The sequence below is a fragment of the Rhododendron vialii genome, chromosome 4a, assembly GCF_030253575.1.
Source record: "Rhododendron vialii isolate Sample 1 chromosome 4a, ASM3025357v1".
NCBI classification, from domain to species: domain Eukaryota; kingdom Viridiplantae; phylum Streptophyta; class Magnoliopsida; order Ericales; family Ericaceae; genus Rhododendron; species Rhododendron vialii.
Window position 1 is genome coordinate 15,601,512 of NC_080560.1, and position 12,961 is coordinate 15,614,472.

General features: G+C 38.2%; 1 protein-coding gene across 1 annotated transcript; it reads right to left on the reverse strand.

Moving 5' to 3' along the window:
• Positions 1–460: 460 nt before the first annotated feature.
• Positions 461–12,120, reverse strand: LOC131321695 (ABC transporter B family member 21-like). Its single transcript, XM_058352587.1, has 13 exons — positions 11,733–12,120; positions 5,819–6,242; positions 5,548–5,602; positions 5,213–5,388; positions 4,898–5,119; positions 4,535–4,773; positions 3,835–4,360; positions 3,449–3,722; positions 2,445–3,328; positions 1,963–2,229; positions 1,631–1,894; positions 1,217–1,510; positions 461–1,094 (listed from the first exon to the last, which is right to left on the reverse strand). Exons 2-13 carry the CDS (start codon positions 6,164–6,166, stop codon positions 738–740), a joined length of 3,906 nt encoding a protein of 1,301 aa, XP_058208570.1. The 5' UTR covers positions 6,167–6,242; positions 11,733–12,120; the 3' UTR covers positions 461–737.
• Between the last annotated feature and the right edge of the window lie 841 nt (positions 12,121–12,961).

The following is a 12,961-nucleotide window of genomic DNA, read 5'->3' on the forward strand; positions in this document are numbered from 1 at the left end:
ATTCGTCTCGAAGAGAGAAATCGAAAAAGTGAAAAAGTTTTACTTTTACCCAAGTATTTTGACAAATAACCACTTTTTAGAAGAAGAAAAGAAAAAGTGACATTTTTTGCAACATCCTCCCCGCAAACTAGTTTTATTTATCCGGCACTACTTAAAATCTTGATTCTGTCCCTCGTTCGAACAAAATATTTGTCCTCAACAATAAACTCCATAGTCGACAGTCAAAATCAAATTATCATCCCTTGATCCCACCTCACCCCTAAAATGGAACCTCAGGGTTCAATCTCACTCAAAGTGAAGAAACAGGCACTCAACCAAATTACTCGAAATAATGCAACATAAAGAAAAGCTCGTGCACAAATGAGGACACGGATGTGTCCACAATCGTCCAATACACGTTGGTCCTTCACAGAGTTCACAACTTCAAGTGCACCGGACATTCCGAACACATCTATGTATGTATCTGTGCACAACGTATTCAATAAATGTTCCTTCACAGAGTTCACAACTTCAAGTGCATCGGACATTCCGAACACATCTATGTCTGTATCTGTGCACAACGTATTCAATAAATGTTTAATTTTCTTCGGCTCCACCCAATTAGAGAGGAAACACTAGCTCTAATTCCCAACATCTTTTATCCGAAACAACAAACTTCTGATGCAACCAAAAATATATAAATAACGGAAAAAACCCATTCTGTTTTCCCCAAAAGGAAAGAAATGAACGAGGTTAATTTAGGATGATGAAGCGCTCATATGAAGGGCTACCAAGGAAGCATAGACACCATCTTTAATGTTAATAAGAGTGTCATGCCTTCCCTTCTCCACTATGACACCGTTCTTCACCACTGCGATCACGTCGGCATTCCTGATTGTGGATAGTCTATGTGCTACCACCACTGTGGTCCGGTTCACCATCACTCGGTCTAGTGCGTCTTGAACTACTCTCTCCGACTCTGCATCCAACGCACTCGTAGCCTCATCTAGTAGTAGTATTCTTGGACTTTTCACCATGGCACGCGCTATGGCAACCCGTTGCTTTTGCCCCCCAGACAATTGCACTCCTCGCTCCCCTACTATCGTGTCATACCCCTGTCATTGTTATTAAAAAAAAAAATTTCCTCCGTTAATAAAATTATGCATGAGTGGTTGAAACTAAATCACCATACCCATAAATGTGTAAGAACATAATAGATGATGGAAGTGCTTCTTACCTGTTGTAATCCGCTAATGAACTTGTGGGCATTTGCCAACTCTGATGCAGCTAGAATTTCCGCCTCTGTTGCATTTCCTTCTTTGCCATAGGCAATGTTAGCACGTATTGTTTCATTGAACAGGACGGGCTCTTGGCTAACCAAACCCATCTGCTGTCTCAGCCACTTCAATTGCAGCTTTTGGAGTTCAACGCCGTCAAGCGTAATATGACCTGACTCGGGATCATAAAATCTTTGCAGTAATGCTATCACTGTTGATTTTCCACTTCCACTTTCTCCAACTAGAGCTACCGTCTGAAAGCATAGGATATTGACAACATAAATGGAAGGGGAAATTGTTTGGTGACAAGTATACGTTCCATTCTAAAGAGGAATTAGTAAACAAAAAATAAAATAATAAAAAGATAATTCTACCTTGCGACTGTGAATGTTTAAACTGAGGTCACGGAAGATCTGAACATCTGGCCTTGATGGATACCTGAAGCTTATATTACGAAGCTCAATTTCTCCTTTTACACTTTCTAGAGTTATCCCAGACTCATCACTGGGGTCTATCTTTGATTTCCTATCAAGAATCGCAAATATAGAAGCTGCAGCACCCTTAGCTTTAGTAGAATCTGGGGCTAAGCCACTTGATTGAGAAATTGCCATGGCTGCCATGGTTAGGGCAAAGAAAACCTGCAAGGCCACACCACAATCAGAACAGTTCAAGTGAAAAAAATGTTGTTAAGCTTTTAGATGCTCACACGAAAAACATCAGCAAATGTTGTTTTCCCGGCCTCAACTAGCTTTGCTCCAGCGTAGAAGCTAGTTGCATAGACTAAAAATAGCAAGGCAATAGATATCCCAAAGCCTATCCCACTAACTACTCCCTGCCTTTTGCCTGTCTTCATAGGTCCTTCACATTTCTTTTTGTATAGTTGCATGACTTTTTCTTCGGCACAGAAAGAAGCAACCGTTCTTATGCTTCCAACAGCATCATTTGCAACTTTGCTTGCTTCTTCATACATCATCTGCACCAATTTTAGTCTAAATCTTAATGAATTATAGGAAACAAGCAGCAACAAACTTTTGGTAGTCCTGAATGGTATCAAACATATTATGGTGTTAACTGTTAACCCTCTGATTTTCGAGTCAGAAAAACATGAAGATTTATATTGTTGGCCATGGAACGTATGCTAGTGGAGTTGCTATATAGGAGGAAGAAAATAAGCGGTAAAAAGCATACCTTTGCATCTGCACTGAACCCTTGCATGAACTTCAATTGAACATAACCACTCACTCCTATGAGAGGTATCAAAGCAAGGACAATAAATGCCAGCTGCCAACATGCTGTGAAAGCAATGACTAATCCAGCAATTGCTGAAGCAGAGTCTTGAACAAGCTGAGCAAGAGCATCTCCCACTAAAGCCCGAACAGTTGCTGCATCCGCAGAGAGCCTAGCACCAATCGCTCCACTGGAGTTCTCAGGCTTATCAAACCAACTAATCTCCATCTGAATCACTTTCTCAAAACACATTGATCGGAGCCTTTTTATCAGCTTACAACCAGCCAAAGAAAATAAGTATGAACGTGCTGGATATGCTAATAATGATACTACTCCAAGGACGACAAACATGAGGGCCCAAAAATTTGAATCTTTCTTTAGTTGATGGGGTGGTTTAAAGAATGTCTTAATCACATCTGAAATCAGGAGACCAAAAATTGGTAGTATTGAGCCATTAATGACTGCAGCGATAGCTCCTGCTATGAGTATTGGAACCTCTGGCTTGTTAAGATGAGCAAGCCGACGCATTGGTACATTTGGAGGCTTTTCAGAAACTTGTACGCTACTCTCTTCTGCATCTGGCAATGTAGTTTCAGGAACATTGAGTCCAGTAGGTAAACCAAATGATACTTTGAGGTGGCGGCTGCTATTTCCTGGCCCAGAGGATCCACGACTAATGGAACGAAGGAACGACATTCGTTGACTTGACTGTCTACCTATTTCCGATATAGAATCTGATTTGTGTTGGTCCACTGCAGCCTGTTTGGAATCTTTGCTCACTTCTTGCAATCGTATAAGTTGAGAATAAGCTCCTTCGGGATCCTCAAGAAGTACTGAGTGTGAGCCTGATTGATAAACACATACAACGAAAAATACAATCAATATTTACATTTGTATGCACATGTACATTAATGTTGTTGTCATTACTGGTTAGCATGTGACCTTAGATACAAAGATAATGATACCTTTTTCAACTATCTTTCCCCGGTGAATCACTGCAATCATGTCGGCATTCCTTATTGTGCTAAGACGATGGGCAACAATGACTGTTGTTCTATTTACCATTATCCGGTCCAATGCCTCTTGCACAATCCTCTCAGATTCTGCATCGAGCGCACTTGTAGCTTCATCTAAGAGTAGAATCCGTGGGTCCTTTAGAATTGCCCTGGCTATCGCAACTCTTTGCTTCTGCCCACCAGACAATTGGGTTCCATGCTCACCCACCATGGTGTCCAATCCCTAAATCCAAAATTCACAGTGAGATGACATTTAAAAAAAATTATTCAATCCTGCTCAATCGTACAAGTTATTCCGTACATGTAGTTAACACCAAAGGGCAAAAAGTTAGAACCTGAGGTAGTTTATCAATGAATTTAGAAGCATTCGCCAGCTCGGCTGCTGCTTTAATTTCTTCTACAGTTGCCCCGTCTTTCCCATATGCAATATTGTCCTTGATGCTGCACGTAAACAACACAGGCTCTTGGCTAACTAGACCGATTTTCTCCCTAACCCACTTGAGCTGAAACTCTTTGAGATTAATACCATCTATGAGGACTTCCCCAGATTGTGGATCATAAAATCTCTGTATCAGACTGATAACTGTTGACTTTCCACTACCACTTTGTCCGACCATAGCTGCTGTCATGCCACTTGGGATGGAAAGCGAGAATCCACTGAATATTTGCTCATCTGGTCTGGTTGGATAACTAAAACAAACATCCCTCAACTCTATATCACCACGAATATCATCCAATTTCTTGCCTTTTATGTCATATGCATCTATTTCGGGCTTCCTATTTATTGTCTCAAACATCTTGAATGCTGCAGCTTGACCTGCGGCAAATGCACTAATGCACGGAGATGCCTGCCCAAGAGACCTGAAATAGCCACATTACAGCAAACCCCATAACCAAATTTGGAGAAAGAAATCAACCATAGAGGTGAACAAACTCGTGATGCTTGTCAATTTTGGGGTCCAACAGAATTAACCTTTTTGATACGAGGAGATGGTTTTAAAAGCAAACGGAAAAAGGTTCAGAAGTGATACTCACATGGAACCAGTCAGCACAGCAACAATTACATTGAGCACGTCACCTCCGGTGTATCCCCTGTCTAATATCATCTTTGAACCAAACCATATAGCTAAAGAGTAAGTGCAGAATGCGACAAACATAACTGCTCCGAAACCCAATCCAGCAGCTAAGCCTTCATTAACACCTGACTTGTAAGCATCCACGAGAGATTTGTTGTACTTATTTACAGCTTGCTTCTCCCCAGTAAATGAAGCAACCTACAAAGCAAACAAAAAGATGAACAGAAGTCAGAAGAAAGGTAAAGCAGTCAAAATAATTAAAAACATTTCAAGCTTTAACAAATTCAAAGTCCTTGAATTGAGTTTTCGATCAATTACTAACCGTTCGAATTGAGCCAATGGTTTGTTCAACCACAATGGCTGCTTTAGCATAAGCATTTTGCCCATTGGATGCCATTTTGGATATGAAGATAGAAGTGGCTCCACCAGCTATTACAAGTAGAGGAATGGAGGATAACAAGACAAGCGTAAGGAGCCAACCCTTGATGAATGCTATCACAAAGCCTCCCAAAAATGTAGAGACCAGCTGTATAAATTTTCCTACCTGCATTGAAACGCAATACCCAAACTTTTGAGAATGGAAGAAACTATGGCCTTTATGTGTTTGTAGTTTGAGGAGGAATGGTGAAGTGGTTACCTTCTCACCCATAGCGTCTTGAATGAGAACAGTGTCACCTGACATCCGACCCACAACTTCTCCTGTATTCGTTTCTTTGTCAAAGAAAGCTATATCTTGTCTCATTATAGTTTTCAAATAAAGACTCCTTATTCTTGCAGCTTGTCGCTCTCCCGTAACCATCCAGCAAGAAACCTCTAATAAACCAAAAAGAAAAAAGTGGAAAAACCACTTATCATTCAAGACATCGATAACAATACCTAGAAAGTTTTTCTTTGCTCTAACATTTGCTTATTTTCCATTGTGTGTGTGTGTGTGTCTGTATGTTGGTGTGTGCGTATGATGGATGCACTTACGGAGGAATGCTGCAACACCAGCCCCCAAAGCCAAATAGACGAATTTCAACGATGCCTTCAAAAATGATCAAGCGAATAATTAATGGTAAGATTTTGTTCCTACATATCACAAGCTAAGATCTAAGATATTTGAACTAGAATTACTTCAATAATTAAGTACCATTGAAAAGTATTCAGCACAGCAATACTATGATTTCAACTACATATATTTCCAGTGATGCAAATGGGGAAATTTATGAGTAAGAAAATGCTCATTCAGCGATGGCTTTACCTTAGATACTACGTGAACAACGTCGTCGTTGTTCTGGTTCTCTCCGAAAGAATTAACTAGTTCGCCAAAAAGTATAGTCATAAGAGGCATGCAAACACCATTTCCAACACCACCGATTGTACCAACAATCATCAAGACCACATCTACAGAGTCTGCAAATGAGAACAACTTGTAAAATGGAACTGTTTTTGCGCTGTCCTCTTTCTTACTCTTCTTCTGTTCCGTGTCAAGCTGACCCCCGTTTGTGGCGGAACTTGTCCCCACCGCCTCTGTTTCAAGTTCAACTCTTTTTGATGTGTTGAGCTCCTGCATATTTCCATCACCAGCCAACTCCTTCTCCTGCCCCATATTACCAACTTCAGGTTTGTTATCCTTCTCCTCTTCAAGGTTGATGTGTTACAAGATTGTCAAGCTATAAGCCTAGCTGAAAATAGTCAAACCAGTGGGATACTATTAATAACAATAACAGCAGGTACATTGTACAGTAATAACAATACTAACAACAGCAAAATGCAAAAAGAACTTAGCAATGAATGCGGATATTATACAATATAATCTGTTTGAGCCAGCAGCGTTGTGTCTGGTGTGAGACGGATTTAATTAGACCCAATGTTGCCGAAGCAACAGCACACTAGAAAGTAAAATAGAAAGAGAGACACGAACGTCCAAGATTTTACTGGTTTTTTTTGGAACAATAAATAAATACTTATATCATACCTATCAAAACAAACAAATTCATAAAGATAGTTTTCCCGTGGAGGAGAACGAAGTAGATTAACCTATATAAGGAGGCTGACTTCTAAGTCATTTCATTTTCTTCCATATTCAAACGTTGGGGATCACATAGATGACCATTTAGTCTGGTACTCCCGTCACACATTCCCAAAAGGTCGTTCACTGGATGGCTGGTTTTTCACGGACGACTAGCTACGAGGGATAGGCTGGCAAAATGGGTGTTGTTCACGTCATCCCTCCGAGACACATGACCATTTATTTTCAGTATAATTTTGTTGTTGCAGCCATTCGGAATCCTGTATGCCAACGAGGGGGTTTGCATGGTCTACCCAAGAGACTGTCAGATACTCCAGTATTTAGGTTTGGGTAGAGTATGAATGTAAAGGCAAAGTTTTACTAATTTGGAAATGATCCTTATAGCCGGACTAGCAATACTAACAAGGAGAGAAGTGAACTCGGGGGAATTCATATCGTGTCTTATGTTTGAAGCAAGTTAAGACAATCAAAGAGTTTTTGATGGGGTCAAAATAGCAATATTTGACAACAAAAGTGCCCATAGTTAAACAGGACAGAGTGCAACTGAAGTGCGAGGAACAGAAATAATGAGATAAGTTGTTTGAATGTTCTTTTTCTCAAGGGAATTGATATTGGTGAACAGAAAAATTGGCTAAGAATACAGATCATCAATGTGTATTTAAATTTAGGGAAACTTAAATAGGTGTCATATCCTACATTGATACTTAAGTCCTAATCCTTGTAAAACTTATGTTTTCATCCTGAAATTTAAATAATACTCATTTAGCCCTTAATAATTTTTGTACATTTTAATAGAGCCGCTGCGCGGACCAAATTAAATAAGGGATAATGACTTTGTCATGTTTGGACAGCGCAGCGGCAATCATAAAAAAATCATCTAGAATCACGATAAAATCATCTGAGATGTAAAACTAACATAAAAAGTTAGTTTAAGGTCCTAAAATTCTCTGCTATATAGGTAAAGAAATTCAGGATGTAAAACTAATATAAAAAGTTAGTTTGTAAAACTAACATAAAGAAATTCGGGTCCTAAAATCATCCACAACATGTTTCTTCACCTATATATTAAAGAATTTTAGGACCTTAAACTAACTTTTTATGTTAGTTTTACATTCTGTATGGTTTTGTTCATGATTCCGAATGACTTTGCCATAATTCTTGTATTTTTCATGATTTTGTCATGATTTCTACATTTGTCATGATTAAAGGTGTTTTAGGTATTATTTAAATTTCAGGATGTCGACTTATGTATTCAAACCTAGTAGGATGTGCACCTAAATAAATCTACGAAACAAGATGGCTATTTAATTTCTTCTTAAATTTAATACACATGACAGACAAAAAGACTAGCCTAAAGTGAAAAAGGATGGAGAGAGCAAAAAAATAACAAAAGTTGTTTTTTTCTTTAACAAATTCTATGATTGCTATTTACTAAAGGCATGAGGGACCAGACTATAGGTAAAGGCAAAAAAAAATTTTTTGATCCGCGGTAAAGGCAAAATTGAAAATTCTTTAATTACCGACATGAAGAATGAGTTTTATATTTTTAATCTCCGAAAGTTGGCGATAAAAGAAGATCAATAATGGCGGATTTAGAGAAGGGTCACGTGTCCGTACTAGCCATTTTGAACCCACATATTATTCTACTGTAGTATCTTTGTATGTATCCATTAGGTAAGCACGGTAAGTGCTTACGTCATCTTGGAAATCTAAACAAGAGTGAGGATTTCATTGTGTGTTCCACCACTTAAAATAAACAATAAATACTTATTTTTTAAATTAAAAATAATATATTGTGAGAGAAAAATTTATCTTATAAAATTAAAAATAAATACTTGAAAAATAATAACCTTAACAGAACGGGAAGTATGTAAAACCTTTAGTTTTGATAACTCACCTTGTTTGGTTTGTATTTTTTAAAGTTATTTTTAATGTAATAAATAGAGAGAGATAGAGAGAAAAATATATTAAAAAACATATAGAAAGAAAAATGAAATGAGTTGAATTGTGGACCAAACAAGGTAGCTTTCATATTTTTAAGTTGCCGATAAAGGAAACAGTATGTATGAAGTAATACACCTGCAACATTCACGCGAAGTAGGCAAAAAGCCGAGAATAAATAATGAGAAATACAAAAAGAAAAGAAAGTTTATTATTCCACATCGTGGGACCCCCAACTTCTACTAAGAGGTGGACGGCAAAATGTTACTCCTTTTTTCGGAAGTCTCAAAAGATTAGTTATATCTTCTAATTCTAATTTATAATGTTTTTATATCAAATATGAATCTTGTTTGATAGATCTCAATAAGATTATATAAAATTTCTAAAATCACCTAAAATATTATAGATCGTAAAATATAGTCAAATTGAACAATGGCATGCACTCCTAAAATGGACCAAGATTTTGGAACAAAGGGAGTAAATTCTAGCCATGGGATGGGGGTACGTAGTTTTAGATTAAGGAAGTGTTTCACCAACCGTGTTATGAAGTAGTCCATAAACGTCAAGTTGTTTTTACCACTCGTATTATAAGTTGTAGAAAATGTGTGGGTTAATAGAAAAAAATGCGTAAGATGTTTTAGTTTAGTGAAAATAACTTATTTTTTGACAAAAAAAAAATTAGTTCAATAGAATCAACTCCACAAAAGCAAAAAGGTTGTAGTGCAAAGTTTTTAATGAAAAGTGAAAACGGAACCTAATAATCGTGGATTGAAGGGAGGCATATGTTACCAAGCGGCTAATTCGGTTGTTCATCTCGACACAGACTTCTTGGATTGAATCGAAGCACATACAAATCTGAATCATTCATTGCTCAACAAATATCTAAGTCGTCAATTACTGAGATAAACGATTGAATCGACTGTTCTACACTCGTTTTGCAATAGATGTTTGGTATCGTCCCCATTCCGTCGTAGGTGCATGGGAAAGACCCAACTTGTGCAGAAATTAATTAAAGAAAGAACAAAAAAAAGAGTTGGTTTCAATGCACCAGAAGAATTGGGAAAGTGGAAAGTTGCTTGTCTGCACTCGCACCCGGAACTTTACTACCTCCGTCCTACTTTATTCAGTCTTTATGGGTTTTTTTAGATGTTCCAAAATAATATATTTGTTTCAAAAAATTCAATATTGGATGTCCATATTATCATTTCTCCCTCTCAAATTCAAATTTTAAACTTGATTTAGAAGGAAAGTGGAGCAAGTTAATGACATGACGAGAAAGTTAACAAAAAATCATAAGTTACAAACAAAAGTGTTACACATACAACGGTTGTGTAAAACACAACACAATCAATCTCTAGCCGTCCATTGCTGTAATAAATAGCCAGGATTCACTCAAACTTTTTCTCATAAAAGTTAGATTTTTTCTTGGAAAAGTTTGTTTAAAATCTAGACCATCCAAATACATCTGGACGGTCAGAGTTACCCACACAACCAACACAACGGTTGTGCAAGTAGTATTTTTGAGTAATACGGGTGAAATTGACACAAAGTCAATGTAATTATGATTTTTTCTTAAATTACGCAAAAATCAAAATATGTACAACAAATTGAAATGGAAAGAGTATTTTATATTGCTCACTTATGCCATCTAAATTTAGTTTATCAAAAATGCTACTTGCACAACCGTTGTGTTGGTTGTGTACGTAATTCTGACCGTCGAGATGTATTTGGACGGTCTAGATTTTATAAAAACTCTTCCAAGGAAAAGTTTAATTTTTATGGGGAAGAGTTTGAGCGAATCCTGACCATTTATTACCACAATGGACGGCTAGAGATTGGTTGTGTGTTGTGTTTTACACAACCGTTATGTGTGTAGCACTTTTGTTAATTTATTTAGGAGTAATAATTCAAAGCCTACCATTCTTATTGATTGCATTTAAATTAGTAGAACGCTTCAAAACATCCCACATAGCATCAGAATTATGTTTTGCTCGAGTGGATCCTCTCACCTCCTCGACGCATACTTACGTGTGCACACAATAGAAGTAAGAGGGTATATGCTACATTGTTCATCTAAGCCATTTAAAATAGTAAATAATACTCCTACAATCTAAAGCTTACGCCACTTTTTGGTCAATTGGGTTTTGAGTTCTAACCCTTCAACAACAAAAATCAATTACGTCGGCTATCAACAAAAACGACAGAATAGCCAACGGCGACGAAGCTCAAGAAAGAGTTTCAGATCTGAAGAGTCTTCAAGACTACGTACTCAAGAGTGGGGCCTCTAGAGATTGCAATTTCTATGTTTTGTTTGGCTTTTGAGCGAGATTTCCGGAATAATAAATGGAGACAGATAGATAGAATAATAAGAGCACTAATTCGGAAAAAAAACTTATTGGGCCGGTACGCGGAGAGAAAGAGTTGGTTCAGGAGACTCGACGCGGAGAGTAAGAGTTGGTTCAGGAGACTCGAAGGAACACAGAAATATCCCATTCATGGGTTCAGAACAGAAATCAGGCTCCGAGGTTAACTACATACGGCAATCAAAAGTCACCCAAAAGTGACCGTCCGGCCACAGAGAAAGGAGTACGAGAGATCATGGGTGTAATCAGCCCCGCCCCGCCATCGGTGAAATTGATTCGTAGAGATGAATCGAGGTGCATGTAAGTTGACTGGAATACCAAAAAAATCAGCTGTCAAAATGATGGATACACCCGTTTGGGGCGGCAGTACATATATACCATCATCTTAGATTTTTATGGGGAATAAGAGATTGTTTTGCATTACTTGACATAAGCATTACAATGAATGTGCGTCATATAGAGATAAACGGATACTACAAACTTTTTCTTGTTTCGGTAATGCAAGGTGTTTTGGGTCAATTTGCACGTACATCGAACTAATCTCAACACCACCTCTCACAACCCTTTTAGTACACGGATAGACACGGGTGAAGTGGCCAACCTTAAGAGTTGCTGAAAAGGTGAATTGAACCTGAAACGGTGAAACCTTAGGAGGAATATACACCTACATACCAAGCCAAGACCGACAGAATGATCTAAACACAATCGGGGGTTGGTGTGTGCTGTGGTTGGCTAAAACTCAAAAATGATGCAGCCGAAATCAACGCTCTACCTATTTCACATACACTTCTTCAACAGAAAGAGATAAGTAAATGAGATCGCAGTCATGATCGACTAACCTCTGTGGTTGATCTATCAAAACTAGGTCAGTTGCAGCAAAAGGACCGACGAACCCTTTGCTTTTTCTGGTGTGGAGGAAAATCTGGAATTTTCCTTTATAAGGCTGCTGCTGCCCTTCTTCAAAGTTCAATTCAATTGAACTCCTCTCCAAGTAGATTGGGGGGGTGTTGGTTTGTTATTTTATAGGGACCAACATTTCCTGGGGATATATATACACATGCAGTAGTTATAGATACACTTGCTGGGATTACTTTTCTATTTTTTAGTTGTGGGTTTGAACCGTCTTTGAATTGAGTTTTCTTGGAGAGCAAGAGGGAGCGGAGAGATGCACTGAATGGAGCCAACTATTTTCTTTTCTTTTTTACTTGTTTTTTTATGGTTCCAAAATGAGAGTGCAGGTATTGTACTATGTCATTTTCATCACGGAGTATTGTTGAGTCACACTGCACCACTATCTGTAAAGGATTTCACTGCACCTATATCGGAATCGAAGCTAAGATTCCACTACGTATAGATGATTTTAAGAGTATGTTTAGCCAAATTTTAAAAAAAAAACTGAGGCCAAATGGAGCCCCAACTATTTTCTTTCCTTTTCTTTTCTTTTTCGGTTACAAAATGGAAGTACCGGTGTGTGGTACTCCATCATCTTCGTCAAATAGTATTGTTCCGTCGCACCGCATCACTATTTGTAGGGAAATTTTATCGCACTTACATCGGGTCCGAAGCTAAAATTCTACCACGTGCAAATACGGGTGTTGTTAGGAGTACGTTTAGCCTCCAATAAAAGAATTATGAAGACGTGAACCTAAGCATTGTCCGATCAAGTCCAAATTTCCAACCTACTACATTTTAGGAGAGAGACTATTCTTTCTGGCTACCCTACCGGCACTATCATTATCTCTCTAAAAAAAGTCTAAAAGATTAATTAAACACACACACTTTTTCATATTCCTCCTGTTCCCCAATATTATTATGCTCTGCTGATTCCCTTGGCAAGGATTGTGTACATTGTACACCAGGCTAAGCAATCCGGAAGCTTCTTTGATGGCTGGTTGAATCCGTGATGTTATCCCCTTGCCCACGTACACAACGGGCAACTTCCTCCTGAGGTTGCATCATCATGGGCTGACTCTTTATATTATTCAATTTCAAAGATCACAGATTCACACTAGCAGACGCACGGAACGTGCCTCTGATTTTTCAGCTTCCAGGGTCAACCACTAGCACC

Excerpts from the sequence above, each read along its gene's own strand:
- LOC131321695 (XM_058352587.1), bottom strand. The coding sequence starts at position 6,166 with ATGGGGCAGGAGAAGGAGTTGGCTGGTGATGGAAATATGCAGGAGCTC. Across the intron at positions 1,511-1,630 it reads TAAACATTCACAGTCGCAAG|ACGGTAGCTCTAGTTGGAGA; the intron begins GTAGAATTATCT and ends CTATGCTTTCAG. Across the intron at positions 1,095-1,216 it reads TCATTAGCGGATTACAACAG|GGGTATGACACGATAGTAGG; the intron begins GTAAGAAGCACT and ends TAACAATGACAG.